This window comes from Colobus angolensis, unplaced genomic scaffold (genome assembly GCF_000951035.1).
Source record: "Colobus angolensis palliatus isolate OR3802 unplaced genomic scaffold, Cang.pa_1.0 Scaffold104, whole genome shotgun sequence".
In the NCBI taxonomy this organism is placed as follows: Eukaryota; Metazoa; Chordata; class Mammalia; order Primates; family Cercopithecidae; genus Colobus; species Colobus angolensis.
In genome coordinates this window covers 10,653,133-10,665,352 of record NW_012111364.1, presented here as the reverse complement: position 1 = coordinate 10,665,352, position 12,220 = coordinate 10,653,133, and the positions used below count along the sequence as shown (strand labels likewise).

Sequence of the window (12,220 nt, the reverse complement as noted above, 5' to 3'; positions counted from 1 at the left end):
CTTGGCCCCTTCCCGCTGCCGCGGACCCTCAGTTTCCTTGCGGCGCGGCGCGGCCCGCCTCGCTCTCCTGCCTCCGATGCGCAGTTTGGGCTGAGTCCCCGGCCCGGCGCAGGCTTCGCTAGACGAGTTGGTCCACACTGCGCTCTCCAGCCTACTGGGTCTGTGCGCCCTTTTCCTTGCTCCTTCCCTCCAGGCTGTAACCCACGTTTGACCCGGCTGGGGACATTTCTGGGCCGGAACTGGGGAGCGTGTTTTGCTTCCCAGCCCACGCTGGGCAGGCAGTGGCCTACTTTGCGTGGAGAGCCCCGTGCGCCTCAGTGACTCGGAGGGAAACTGGCGTGGCCTTCGCTCTGGTTAAACTAGTAACAGGCTCTTTCCAGTGGGCTTTAAAGTGTCCCTCACCTTCATCCCTAACCGGGCCCCCTGTCTAGGTTTTCGCTACAGTGTTGGCTGCTCCTTTGTTCGTGGAGGCGAAGCAAAGAACCTCGGGCTGATGGTTCTCAGCATCCGAGGGGAACAAAGTTGCCGTGAGAGGCGCAGCCTGCTCGTGGGCTGGTCTGAGCTGTTGGTTGTGTTTTGTTTGGGGATTTGGTCCTCCTCATGAGAGTCATTTCAAACATGCAGAGGATGCTCGATGCACTGAGCTTGAAACTGGTGACATCAAGTCAACTGGCCGCGTAAACACCTGGGTGGCTCAAGCACAGCTTCAGGTACTGTTAAGCCAGGCACAGGGGCCCCGCTTCGTCCTGAGAGCTGCTGCCTTGCTGCTCTGCGCACCCCAGAGAGCCTCCGGCACCGCCTCCGCTGCGGCAAAGCGGGCTGTTTGTCTGAGAGCCTCTGGCACTCCCTTGGCCCGGACACTGCACAATGTTAGGGCCAGGGACTGGGTCAAGGAGATTACGCAGACGCTGGGAGCACACGAGCAGAATGGACCAAGAGAGGTAGGGGCATCATAGGGATTTTTCGAGGTAACCCTTATTGGGCTTTGGGGAGACTCGTTGCAGGCCAGGCCAGGAGCAGGGAGATGGCAGCAGTGGCCTCCCGGGTGACCGCTCCTCTGTGTTATTTGCTTGCAGATCAACAAAAAACTACAGTGATTGAAAACGGGGAAATCAGGTTCAATGGAAAAGGGAAAAAGATTCGGAAGCCTCGGACCATTTATTCCAGCCTGCAGCTCCAGGCTTTAAACCATCGCTTTCAGCAGACACAGTATCTGGCCCTTCCAGAGAGAGCCGAACTGGCAGCTTCCTTAGGACTGACACAAACACAGGTAATTCCCGAGAAGCCCAAGTATCCCTGAAATACTGGTCCCGCTTGCAGATCGAGCAGGGAGCACATCAGGAGGAATTGTTGGCCTAGTCAACCAAGGATGGAAGGAGCTTAATGACAAATGCCTTTTGCTCCAGTTATGCACTTTCCTGGGACAACACAGTTTGGAATGAATGACCTGGTATTGAATACTGGATTGGATTTGCACATCCTTCCAACCCTCGGCGACCCCACCCCAGCCTAGAATCCTTTTGTGTCCAAACTCATAATTCAATTGAGTCTTATTCCAGAGCAGAACAACATGAAAGAGAACAAACATTTAGGAGAAAAAGGTTTACAGGCCAGGAGGCAGAATAAGGTTCAACTTTTTTAAGGATCCTTTTGTAGGCCCTGGGAACTAATAAGGTTTTCAACTTATTGACACAGAAAGAAAACTTGTGAAATGAACTAAGAAAAAAACAAAGTAGGCATACGTTCCAATGGGGTTTAGTAAAGGCACCAAAGTGCAATCTGTTTATCCTAGGAGTGGCAAGGTGGGTTTTTCTGAAGATTTCCCTAAGCACAGTGGTTGAGTCATCTGGGTGACAGGCTGACGTGGTCTGAGCTGTCTCCCTGGAGCACAGGACTTGGGTATAGTGGCAGAGTTGGAGATCAAAAAGAAATGTTACCAAAATTGTAACAGGTGAAGCCACAGTTAAGTACAGTTACTGAAGTTCTCCCATCCTACTAATTTAAAAGCCATAGAAGGCATTTCAGATTTCACAAGAAGGAGCTTAGGTGAGTGTATTAGGACCCTGGTCAAAAAGCCAGGCTGCAATCACCTGTAGTTTTTGTTGATTAATTTACCTAGATGGAGTAAGTAGGCCTCATCTGGTGTAGGTAATCTTCAGCAAGGGGACCTCAGGTTTTATGAGACTATTGCTGGAGACTGATTGTGTGTTGACTTAAGACAGTTACTCCTTAAGCTGTTCTTTTTCAATTTAGCCTGTTTCCTCTTTCCATATTGCTATTCATATATTTGGGGTTTGATATGAAAGGATTCCGGCTATTCAGTGGCTTGTATGCCTCTTGAAAAAGTAGATTCCTATGAGTAGGGAATTTTAAAGGTAAAGGAAGCTGCACCATAAAATTTCCTTCTTCAAATAAAGTAGATCTGAAATGTTGGCCTAGATATGCTCCCATCCCAGATTTTTCGATTCACATTTAATTTTCAGAAGTCCTTTGACTTTTAGTTACTATACTAACAATCATGTGATGATCGGTGACCACAGTTTGACTAGGCAACATACAAAATAGGGAATGAAGGAGCTGCAATCCTTAATCCCCGCAAGATTATGGGGATATATTTATGTCTGGAGAAAGATGCTTCATGTATAATCTATGGCATATGCAATATATGCATAGATATATTGAAGGCATTTAGTTATAAATGTATAGGCTTTAATCTCTTCAGTCATTTGCTCCCTGTGCCTGTATAGAGACACCAGCTTTTGGGTATCTCTACAAATGTACAGGAAGCAAACGACTATGTGAAATAGTCATTTTACGTAGACTAAATGTAAAAACACAAGACTTTCAGAGGAGGTGCATTCAATTGAATGACTTTGATTTGAAAGGGCTCCTTTTAAAAATCCTTCTTTAGGCTTCGGACCTGGTCATCTCATTCAGTTTTGTCTTATTTATACTGTTGTTTTAAACACCTAGGCTAGCATGCAATTCTAGGATTACAATAATTTTCGGTATCTAGGCAAGATACCTAGTAGGTTGGAGGAAGTGGGAGTGTAAGAGGCTAGAAAGAGGTGGAAGGAGGCGGGGACTTGGCTTGTAGGCATTGGCGGTGGTTGTTTTTTGTTTTAAACTTTTCTAATATTGCTTCCAAACCCCTGAGTGATGCTAGAGGCACTGGTTTGATGTTTATGGGCCTAATGATTGCTGCATTTCTTGCAGGTGAAGATATGGTTTCAGAACAAACGCTCTAAGTTTAAGAAATTGCTGAAGCAGGGCAGTAATCCTCATGAGAGCGACCCCCTCCAGGGCTCTGCGGCCCTGTCGCCCCGCTCGCCAGCGCTGCCTCCAGTCTGGGACGTTTCTGCCTCGGCCAAGGGTGTCAGTATGCCCCCCAACAGCTACATGCCTGGCTATTCTCACTGGTACTCCTCTCCACACCAGGACACGATGCAGAGACCACAGATGATGTGAGTTGTCCAAGGGAACACCCTAGGGAAACGTCTGAACAAGGAAAAGAGGATCCGGGACCTGCTTATATCTGCGAAAAGGAGCCGAAGGAGCAGGCTTAGGAGAGCTCATTAATGTGGCGAGAAGCCGACTAGGCTTCTCTCCCTCTCTCTTTCTCTCCCTCTCCTTTCTTTTCACTTCTTCTTCCTTTCCTCCATTCCTTCTTTCTTTCCTTTTCCTTTCTACCTTTCTTTTCTTTTTTCCTTTCCACTTTTTTTTCTCATTTACCTTCTCTCTTGAGCAATGTCAGTAATTAATCTTGCATCTCAGAGAGAGAGAAAGAGTGTGTGTGAGAGAGAAACTGGTTTCTATGCCAGCACTCCTGAAACCCTTTACTGTAAGGATATTTTCTCTTACCCCTTGGGATCCAGGCTCTGAGCCTCTTCTTCTCTTTGGGAGTATCCATCAAAATGACTTTTTTTTAAAAACAGATTTTCCCCAACCAGAAGAATCTGCACAAACATGGCAGCGTTTTTACTTGTTTAATGAGTTTAAGACATTACATGATGAAAGAGAAGCATTTTGGACTCCTGCGTTTTTTATTTACCATTCCTAGACTGACAAGAAAAGAAAAATCCTCACATAACAGCCCTTCTCTAAAGAAAAAGGAGAAAGTGGCTGTAAGATTAGAACATTGCTACAAAGGGAATGCTGCATGTTTTATCAAAATGCAATGACCAGGAATGATGGTTGATTAAAAAAACAAAACAAAAACCACTCTTTCCCCACTCCACCCCCCAGAACCCTGAACTGGAATCAGGAAAGACAGAGGAAATAATCGAAATTGCCATTCTATTGCTTTGACACCTTTACCAGGTGAATTGGTGGCATTCACAAAGCTAATAGGGACATTTATATCAAGAAACATTTCTGTATATATTGTTGAATTTTAGTTGTACATATACTTTGTATGTTTTTGTCTTCTTTCATATATGGAGTAAAAGCCACAAAACGCTAAGAGTGTCTTGTATATTTCTCTCTTTGTGTGTCTCTGTCCCTCTCTTTCCTCCCTCCTCCCTCACTTCCCTTCCCCCCATTATATTTTCTATCACCCTTAAAAAAATTACTATTTCCTAATATGGGAAGTTATATATATATGTGTGTGTGTGTGTATGTGTGTGTGTGTGTGTGTGTGTATATATATATATGAACATCAAGTGCCTGCAAAGATGTCAGTTTGCACTACTAGCCTTTGTCTTAGGTACTTTAACATTAACCATGGATGTTCTCTCGGCTTTCTTTACATATTATGTTTTTATTGTAATTTCTACACATTTATCTACTTTTAAACATTAGAATGACCTATCCTCAAGTTAACTTCTAGATATCACAGTAGTTTCTAGTGCTGAAACTGAGTATTCTCCTTTCTCTTTTCCCAGCCAAAATAATACAGCTATATTTGTCTTTGGATGCAATTTTTAAAAACATAGGAAAGAAAAAAGTGAGAGTAGAGTGCACAATTATGCTTACTTAATGTTTAAAACCCATTGCCAGCTAGCTAGGTAGGAAAATGCACTATCCTGGATGAAATACATCCTTCCGATCTTGGGGAAAGCACAGAAATAATGAAAATGAAAAGTCCTTCCGTCATACAAGCAGGAAGCCCCATACTGCGAGAATTAATGGCTACAGACCTGGGCATCCTTCAAATTATGAACCTTGAAACCACTGAGCCATTTATCAGAAGTCAATAGAGATACTCAGAGTGCTCCATATAATGACAGCGACATACAGTCGTGCAAAAGGACAGTCACTATAATTAGACACAAAGCAAAGACTACTTACCAATATACCCGTTCCTTTTTTTGTTGAGCAACTTCCACGCTCAGTCAGTCTTCAGAATGGTTTAAAACCGATCAGTCTTGTCATTTTCTAGCATTCGCATTGTTACATTAGGAAAAATGTTTTCTTTTCTTTTTTCCCCCTTCCTACTGTGAAACTTTGGGTTCGTAGCTCCCCAGGATCAATTCTGAACAAAGCCTCCAGCTGCAGTGCCATCCAATTTGAAGCAGACATTGGGGACAATTTAAGGTTTTTATCCACAAGAAGGTTTTTTTCCATTCTCTTAAATGCAGCCATAATTAGAGTAATTTTTCATGTAGCCCGCTGATTACAGCGTTTTTACCGTCAAAGATAATTACCTGTAATTTTCTTCCACTTTTAATACTAAAAAGCCATCTTTATTTAGATTCAGGAACAGGAAAGGCGAAACAAAAGAGGGAAATTATTCTGTTATTCATACACAAATTGCAGAGACGTAGGACCTAAAATTGAAAATTAACCAAAATTATAATGCTGAAAAGAATGGAAGAGGCTGCAGAAGTACAGCTGGTAGTGGGGCTTTGCTGAATTATTCAAATTACGTTAGGGAGAAAGCTACCATACATCGAAACCAACACTAATTTTTCTTTAAAAAAATTCACCAGATACATGCCAAACCACTGTGAGTGCGTAACATTCTGAAACTCAGCAAATGCATGTTGACATATTCGAGGTGTTGTCATGATGCATTTGTATCGATCTGTTTATCTCTTAACAGGAGTTTAATTAAGAAATTCTGCCAAGTGTTTCCCCCAGACTGCCCTTGGAACTGGGCTTTCTCTGGATCCTCTGAACCTCAAGGGTTAATATGTTCACTCTTTAGAATGTATTGACCCTATGGTAAGCGGATTCCTGAGGGAGGGATTGGTAGGAGGGGCGTGGGCGAAAGGCATCGCCCAGTGGTGGTGCCTACTACGCCTCCCCACGTTCGAACTTCTCCAGAGGTTGCAGAGTTCGAGTTGTGGAGCCTAGTTCTGACCGTATTTCCTATTTAAAAAGAGATAAAGTGGGGGAGAGAGAGAACAATAGCTGGGGGTGGGGTAGAGGAGGGAGGGAATGAAGGGAACGATTTCTCTTTGGCACCAATAAACATCTCATTATCTTTTGACACAACTTAGTCAAAAGGTTTCTGCCGCCGGAGAAAGGCCTTTTTGCACTGGGATGGAAAGCCAAAGATTTCTCAGGCACTTAACATCTCTAGTTGCTTACAACGTCTACAGGGTCAGGAAACAGCGTCATCTATAGATAGAACAGCACGGCTTCTTGCTGGAGTCTTCCTTGGTGCGTTTCTAAATTTGGGTTTTCTAGCTCCCCAGCTCGGTTCTGCGTCTCAGCCAATCATGCCCCTCCAACCCCAAGGTCGCAGCGTTTGTGCTCGGCAGGCAGTAACTCCAAGACCCGCATAGCCTCCTCCCACCCCCACCGCCCCGACACACCAGCTTGAGGCAAAGACCCTGAAAAGCAGCCTCGAAGGGGTTCAGAGGCCAGTTATTTCGGAAACCTTCCCCCAACAGGAGGAAAGATTTCGAAGGGGCTACACCGTCCAGAGATTCATCAGACTACACCTGCCTTTGCAAATGTCCGCATACCTGTGGTTCTAAAGGAGCCCCATCGCGAGCTCCGTTTGATATCTTGTGGCCTCAAAATCTAAAATCACGGCCACATGTAAAGCCCTCTCTGGATTCACCTAGGATTAGCTGTGAATAATAATTCTCAAATAGATTTTAGCTTGGAATCTCCAGCCGAGTCTCTCCACACCTTATAGAAACATGGTACTTTTCGCAGGCTCCAGTCACAAGCTGCACCAAATACATCAACAACATAGAAAACAAGAAGACAAATCGAATACTTAAGGATCCCATTCTCGTTCGAATCCTTTCACTCAACAGAACAACAACCCTTTTTACTGTTAAAGGGGATAAAAGGTCAGCATAGAGAAATCTACAAAGCAAAGTTGTAGCCCATGATAAATTACAACGGCAACATGTATCTTGGAAACGGTGAGAAGAGAAATAAGAACTGTTCCTTGAAGTATACAAGAAATAAAAACTTACCATTAGTGAGTATCTCTTAAGCAATGATCAGGGTCTAGAAATCTATACTGAACTGAAGCACAGGAGAATATTTTTCTGAGTCTCAGGGCAGAAGCTCTTTCTCTATATTCTTGGTTGAGTGAGCACATCCAGGTGTGAAATTGTTTGCACACCCCAGCACCTCTTATATTGCCAGCAAAATTAGCTGTTATTACTGTCACTGTTTAGTGATGGTTAGCGTGGTACAAAAAAAAAAAAAAAAAACTGCTGTAATCAAGACCTGGCGCATCTTTGCAAATTACAGATAATTGTAAACGTCCAGATTATGATAATAGCATCCTAATCCAGCCTGCAATATAATTATTACAGAGTGTTACATCTGAAACTGTCCAGTAGGGCTAATTCAGCCATTATTTAGACCCTATTTTTGCACTGCAAATGGGTTGCTGAGTTGAAAATGTACGATTGTAATTTCACAGGGCACTCAATGAGTAATGGTATAGGAAGAGGAAAATACAAAAGTGAAATGTGAACAGTAGCGATCAAATCAAACCCCGAAGGACAAAAGACTGTTTGATTCATATGGAAAAAGAAGAGCAAGAATTAAGAAAATAGCAAATCAGTGGTCTGAAGCATTTCATGTCCAAATCTTCAATAGTGCAGGGCTGATGTGTTTGCAAGGGCAGCTGCATCTGCTACTGTCTGGAGTCTAAAATAATTTTTCTTTTTCTTTTTTTTTTTGCAACCCCCTGTCTTTTATTCCCCCTTCTCTCTCCAGAAACATTTTCCTGTTTTAAAAAGGTATCCCTCCCCCAAAGGAAAGAACATTTGTCAGTTTCACCATTGTTTCCACAAAATCACCTCAGAGTGTGCCTGTCACTTGTTTATGAATATTTTCTTAAACGAATTTGCTGTCTCTCTTGTTATCCAAGTAAAATGCCCTTGGGCACTTGTGTTTCTGCCCTCTGTCTTCATTTTCTTTCACCGTGAACTAAGTCATAGAATCCTAGATGATATTAGCAGAAAACGTATTAAGTGCTGGTAATTAAATATAGCCAGCTGGGAAGCTGTCTTCTCCAGTAGGCTTGGCTGGCTATTGGTTTTAATCCTATCATTAACTTTTATTAATTAACACCCCCCCCACCACCACCATATAAACCAGTCCAGCTGCTTCCTTTGCTACCTGTCACCGATGTGCTAAAATGAGCAAGGTCAATCTTACTAAAATATAGGAGGACCAAAGAAGGAGGGAGTTAGAGCAAGAGAGGGAGAGTTAGAGCAAGAGAGGCTGGAGAGAGGCTGGGGGACTATGCTGGTCCCAGAGTCAAAGAGCTCTAGGGGTTCAAGCTGTTGCTTCCCGGAGGATGAACCCTACCCTGGTGGAGGATTCTGGAGTCTAGTTCTGGTTCCTGGTGGGGACCTCCTAGTCAAAGATATCTAAAGCCCGTTTATCCCCAGGAGCTCAATTTTCCCACCATGAATACAGAGAATTTCCTAGGCATCTTTTCTAGCTTCCAGGCCAATGTGCGTCGACTCTCCCTCCTCCCACCACTTCACAGACCCAGGAGCTGCCCAACCAGGGCCACCCTGCCGGGTGGCAAGCAGGCTTCCTAGCTCTTGTGAATTTAAGCGCAATAATGAAATGTCCCCTGTTTAGTGACCCCTGTTTATAGATGAAAGTTGAGTCCATATCCTGCTCTTCCTCCGCCCCTCTTCCCTGACCTTGCAAATGGCAAGTGGCAGAAATAGTCCTGGATGACAATAAGCTTCCATTGGCAGGTTTCTGTCTTCTCGGTTAGCGAGAGAGAGAGAGAAAAAAAGCTTTTAAAATATATCATAGCGTGGAAACTGTTTACCGCCCTTTACCCTCACGCACTTCTTAAAAAAAAAAAAAATACGCTAGACTGCATGGTGAAGATTCCACAGAGAATCCTTACCGAAACTAGGAGAGAGGGAGGGTATGTGTGTAGAATGATATTATGAAGCTATTTTTTTTCCTTCCTGTGGTGAAAGGTCGTAATGTGTGGTATTTCACGGTTTTATATAAATCTTGGTTTAGGATGTGGAACAGACTCAATAATACATGTGCTTTTGGCAAAGAGACTCCTTCGGATCCCATAAATCAGAAGTAAATAAGAAGTCCAAGTGAACAAAAGAGCAGGAACATTTAATTGATGCAAAACAGGACTCTCATCTGCTTTAAAGAGAGGTTCATGTAAATTCCCTTAGTTCCTATCTTCACGGTTAGAGCCCGACCTATAAAACAGGTTATTACATTACAGCCGGCAGCCTTGGATGATTGAAAGGAAAGACTCCCCATCCCCAACACACACACACACACACACACACACACACACACACACACACACACGCAATAGATACAATGTATACTTTCTGCCCTGAGGAATCGAAAGCCTGTCGGATGCAACAGAAAATGCCGAGGGTGGGGGAAAAGAGACAGGGCTGCGTAGAAAATATTTAACCAATCCCACATGTGCCACCGCTATTTGGGCTATTTTTAAGGCCCAGAGTTCGCTGCGACTGGGCTGAGGTTGAAAAAAACCAAGCACTGTGTGCAAAGACCGCGGGCAACCTGGGAACGCAAGCCGAGGCCGAGAGCCAGCTGCAGCGCCCCCTCCCCAAGCTCCGGAGCGGCGGGAGCCTCCACTGGCTACTGTGGGAGGGGGTGCTTAAGGGTGGAGGAACTGGGTGACCGCAGGCGGATCCGCCGGCGTGGCGAGCTTCCCAGAGGTGCCCGAGGGCGTCTGCCCTCTGGGTGTGCCTCCAGGGAGGGCTAGAGAGCCCTAGGTTGGCAAGATCCCAGTGACCAGTGGGAGGCGCGAGATCCAAGGGGTTGCAGGGACGGGGCGGAAAGGAGGGGTGGTTGGGTAGCCTAAAGGTCCCTCTCCCAGAATACAAGGAAGCGCTAAGAAGGAGGATGTGGGGGCAGTGTTCCTGCAGGTATCCCGGGCTCTTCGGGCTGGAGAGCTCAGGAGACTGAGCGGTGTCAAGGCTGGACTTAGCTATAGGGCGCGCTGGGAGGAGGTGAGCGCAGCCTGGCTTTGGCGCGCTGTGGGTGACTCCCTGGACTGCGCGGCCAGGGCGCCGCGAGCGGTGGGGCGTCCGGTGGGATCAAAGGAACCGGAGGAGGCCAGCCGACGCGTCTGGGATTGTGGGATAAGGGGCGGGAGAGACGAGATTGACATGGGCGGGGAGATCCTGGCCTGGCCTGTGTCACCGGAGGGGGTTGTGTGCGTTTGTGTCTTCGTGCCGGATCTACGCGCTCCGGCCTGAGGCCGAACCCTGGGTGGATCCGAGTGTGAGTGGACAGGCTCCCGGGTGGGTGCTCCGACGGGAGGGAGAGAGAGCAAGCGAGATCAAGGGCAGCGAGGTCTGCGGGTTTCTCTGTGTGTGTGTCTCAGGCCCTGTGGCTCAGCACTGGAGCCGCCTGGCACCCACAGGAATGCGGCTTCTCTCGGATCCCCAGGCCGCCCTTGTCCCACAAGGAGGTGGCCGCCAGGAAAAAGGGGGGAAAAAGGGCAGAAATCCGCCTAGCCCAACCCGAGTCTCAAACAAAGGCCAACTTATCTGCTCTCTTACAGGAGGGCTCAGGAGGTGGTCTGGGCACCGAGGAATAGCGCTGGCCCTGACCGCATGCCCCAGCCTTTCTGGGGTTTGTGAGGAGCTCTGAAGATGGGGGTGAGGTGTTGGAAGTAAGGGGTGGGGAGTGTGAAGACGCCCACTAAAAAAAGCATTAATCTTGGAAAGGACTTGATTCGTTTTGGGAGCACTAGACTGAGAGCTAGGCAAGTGGAAACCGGAAGGGGCAGGCAGAGGGGTCACCCAGTGGGATGTCAAGAGTGGGACCCAACGGTACGGGAATATGCTGGGGAGTGGAGCACGTTTATATTTGACGTAGGAAAAACAATGGAGAGGAAGAGAAGGTGGAAGGGAAGGCAAGGGAGAGAAACATCACATAGATATTTTTAGACTTTGCTGAAGATCTGTTATTTTTACATCCTTGGGCGCAGGACTGCAGGGAGTTAAATTCCCCTGAGAGAATCCCCATGGTGCCAGGGAAAGCCCGCTGCAGACTGATTTACCAGAATATTTTTGTCCACAGCTCCCAGACCAAGTTAAAAAATAAAAACCGCACGAGAGAAGAGGCCTTTGCGAGTAGAAGAAGTGAGGTTAGCACAAGGGAAGGAATCTTGAAACCAAGTCTGTGTCTGCGCGGCGTTGGGCTGGGCCACCTAGCAATGAGGCTTTAGTGATCTTAACTACAAGCAGCCTCAAAGCTAGGGTGAAGGAGTGGTCATTTAAAAAGAGCTTCCCTCTTTCTCTAGAAAAGAATCCGAACCCTCCCTTCCCTCAGCTCGGCCGCGCCCGGTGAATGGGGATGAGGAAGGGATCCCCCTTCTTTTCCACCAGTAATGGGGCTGGGGAGATTATAGGGACAGCTGGAAAACTATCTGCCCTCTTTGTGTGCATAAAGGAAAACAGTATGTTCCAAGCACATTCCTGCCACTCTTAGGCAGCCAGTAGGTGAGAAATATTGGAGGTGTGCAGTGGGTGCGCCCCCACCCCCAACCTTCCCAAACACGCACCCCTTGGCAGGGAGAGGCGTCCGCGCAGGGGAAAGCCAGGCGCTGGCACACCGCGAGCGCGGGTTTCTCCCAGTCGGAGTTGCCAGAAATAAAGCGCTAGCTCTCGGTGTAACGGAAACTCCCGAAATCCTTGCAAGCAAAGAAAGAAAAGTAGGAAGTGGGTATCTTCATCTCTTCCCCAATCCCTCTGTCTCTGTGAGCGCAGAAAACAAAATGGGGCATCCTTTGGCTTTCCCCCCCCCCCCCCCCCCCCCC

At 46.5% G+C, this 12,220-nt stretch overlaps 1 protein-coding gene and 1 long non-coding RNA gene across 2 annotated transcripts in view; one reads left to right on the top strand and one right to left on the bottom strand.

Annotated features, from left to right (window-relative positions):
- DLX6 (distal-less homeobox 6) overlaps nucleotides 1–4,460 on the top strand; it is a 5,530-nt gene extending 1,070 nt beyond the window's left edge. Inside the window, exons 2-3 of the mRNA XM_011943344.1 lie at nucleotides 1,077–1,270; nucleotides 3,217–4,460. Coding sequence (XP_011798734.1) covers nucleotides 1,077–1,270; nucleotides 3,217–3,468 — 446 coding nt within the window. The 3' untranslated portion in view covers nucleotides 3,469–4,460. The remainder of the gene's footprint in view (nucleotides 1–1,076; nucleotides 1,271–3,216) is intronic.
- LOC105512765 overlaps nucleotides 1–5,543 on the bottom strand; it is a 46,665-nt gene extending 41,122 nt beyond the window's left edge. Inside the window, exon 1 of the long non-coding RNA XR_001001912.1 lies at nucleotides 5,290–5,543. This is a non-coding gene — a long non-coding RNA (uncharacterized LOC105512765). The remainder of the gene's footprint in view (nucleotides 1–5,289) is intronic.
- Between the last annotated feature and the right edge of the window lie 6,677 nt (nucleotides 5,544–12,220).